Source organism: Myotis davidii, unplaced genomic scaffold (genome assembly GCF_000327345.1).
Source record: "Myotis davidii unplaced genomic scaffold, ASM32734v1 scaffold46, whole genome shotgun sequence".
NCBI classification, from domain to species: domain Eukaryota; kingdom Metazoa; phylum Chordata; class Mammalia; order Chiroptera; family Vespertilionidae; genus Myotis; species Myotis davidii.
Window position 1 is genome coordinate 1,878,508 of NW_006383006.1, and position 2,188 is coordinate 1,880,695.

The window sequence follows — 2,188 nt, forward strand, 5'->3', positions numbered from 1 at the left end:
AACTTTCATCAGGCCTCACCTGAAAGCTTACCTGCCAAAACACACCAGCACTCATCCTATATAATAAAAGGCTAATATGCAAATTGACCGAACAGCAGAACGACTGGTTGCTATGATGTGCACTGACCACCAGGGGGCAGACGCTCAATGCGGGAGCTGCCCCCTGGTGGTCCATGCATTCCCACAGGGGGAGCACCGCTCAGACAGAAGCTGGGCTCACAGCTGGCGAGCGCCACAGCTGTGGCGGATACCACTCCTGCCTCCGCTGTCGGACATCCCCCAAGGACTCCCGGACTGTGAGAGGGCACAAGCTGGGCTGAGGGACCCCCTCCTCGAGTTCTGAATTTCATGCACTGGGCCTCTAGTGTAAAATAAAAGGAGTAGGGAAGTGATTTTGTACACGTGGTGCCCAGTGTTTGGCTTCTAGGTTCTTGTTTTTTATCTAACTATTGTAGGTATAATTCCTGGAAGAGCATGTGATAAGGGGTGGGAACAGAACACCAGTTGGGTTAACAAGAATAAGTGCATAAAACGTTTTTAAGCTGAATAATTAACTATTCTCACTGTGGTTATGTTATGTGCAACTTATATAAACTGTACAACCATTTTTTCCTGTTTGTCCATTTGAGTAAAGAATTAGGCTCAATAAAATGTAAAATATATATTAGTTTGCTTTAAACGCAAAGACTACAATTTGTTTACTTTGTTTTTGGCTCAACTGTAATACAACCAAAAAGGTCTTTGCATTAATAATACAATATGACAAAGTTCACATATGTACATGGGTACATTCCTTCATTAAATTTTTCCTTAAGTTTAACTCAATGTATCTTTATAACTGATACAACTGATCTTTACAACAAAAGTCAAAAAGGACAAAGCAGAAATGATTCCATTTTACAGCACTTTAGGTTTTCTAAAGTTTCCTTTAGGTTTTAAAGGACATCATTTAAACGTTTTCCATAGTCTGCAGGATCCATTTGAAGTTCTCGTTCTTCATCATCTGAAAGAGAAATAATTATGTATCAAGAATATTGTTTTTAAAATCATTTGCAAAAATCCAATTTTGAAAAGTCTCTTTTTTCCTCAGGAATTTTTATCCTTTTTAAGGTAGTTTTCTGCTCATTATTTTACACAGTCTGCAAATAGTGTTCTATTTCATTTTAACAAATCTTTTAATGATAGATTGGAAAGATGGATGGATGGATGGATGGATGGAAGGGAGGGAGGGAGGAAAGGAGATAAATACAGTCAGCAAAACTTTAGGGACCCACAAACATTGAGGAGGTGATCCTTTTATATATTATTTCTATATAAATGAAGTCATTTTAATTAAAGCTTTGGTAGAAACTTCGATGTATATTTTTTTCATGTCTTTAAAAATAACCTTTTTTAAATTATAAAATTAATCCTTAGTCATCAGATAAAAATTAGAAGATAAACGTTACCCATAATCCTAACATTTAACATTTTAGTGAATTTCTTTGTTTCTCTGCAAAGAGTTTACTAGTTAATTTCTTAAATAGAGTATACAAACCAAAACTTAATCTTTTCTTTACCAAAAAGAAAACATTTATTACATAATATTGTTAGACATCCCTAAAGTCACTGAGTAACTATATATATATTTGGCGGGGGGTGGGGTGTTAATTCTCACCTGAGGATATTTTTTTCCATTGATTTTTAGGGAGAATGGAGGTGGGGGAAGGAGGAAGGGAGATGTGACACTTTGATTGGTTGCTTCACACAAACTCTCTGACTGGGACCAGGGATTGAAACTGCAACCCAGGTACATGCCCTTTCTAGGAACTGAACCCACAACCCTTCATTGTGCTAGCCAATGCTTTAACCAGTGAACAAACTGGCCAGGGCGAATAGCTTTATGAAGCAACTCTATATAGTGCTTTGGAGTTTGACTTATTTGGCTATTCACAGGCTTTCCTGGCTCCTTTATAGGTATCACCTGTCACTTCACATTACTGTCAGTTTATCCTATATAATAAAGAGCTAATATGCAAATTGTCATCATGTCCTCACACTTCACGCTGTAAGGGCTCAGACACTCAACACTGGGGAGAGAGGAATGGGGACCAGCCAGGCACAAATGAGCTCACGAGAGAGGAATGGGGACCTGCCAGGTACAAATGAGCTTGCAAGAGAGAAATGGGGCCCAGCCAGGCTGCGGTCT

The 2,188-nt window shown here is 38.7% G+C and overlaps 1 protein-coding gene across 1 annotated transcript in view; it reads right to left on the reverse strand.

The window, feature by feature from the left end:
* Positions 1-569: 569 nt before the first annotated feature.
* CASC4 (cancer susceptibility candidate 4) overlaps positions 570-2,188 on the reverse strand; it is a 97,787-nt gene continuing 96,168 nt past the window's right edge. Inside the window, exon 11 of the mRNA XM_006777998.2 lies at positions 570-1,003. Coding sequence (XP_006778061.1) covers positions 936-1,003 — 68 coding nt within the window. The 3' untranslated portion in view covers positions 570-935. The remainder of the gene's footprint in view (positions 1,004-2,188) is intronic.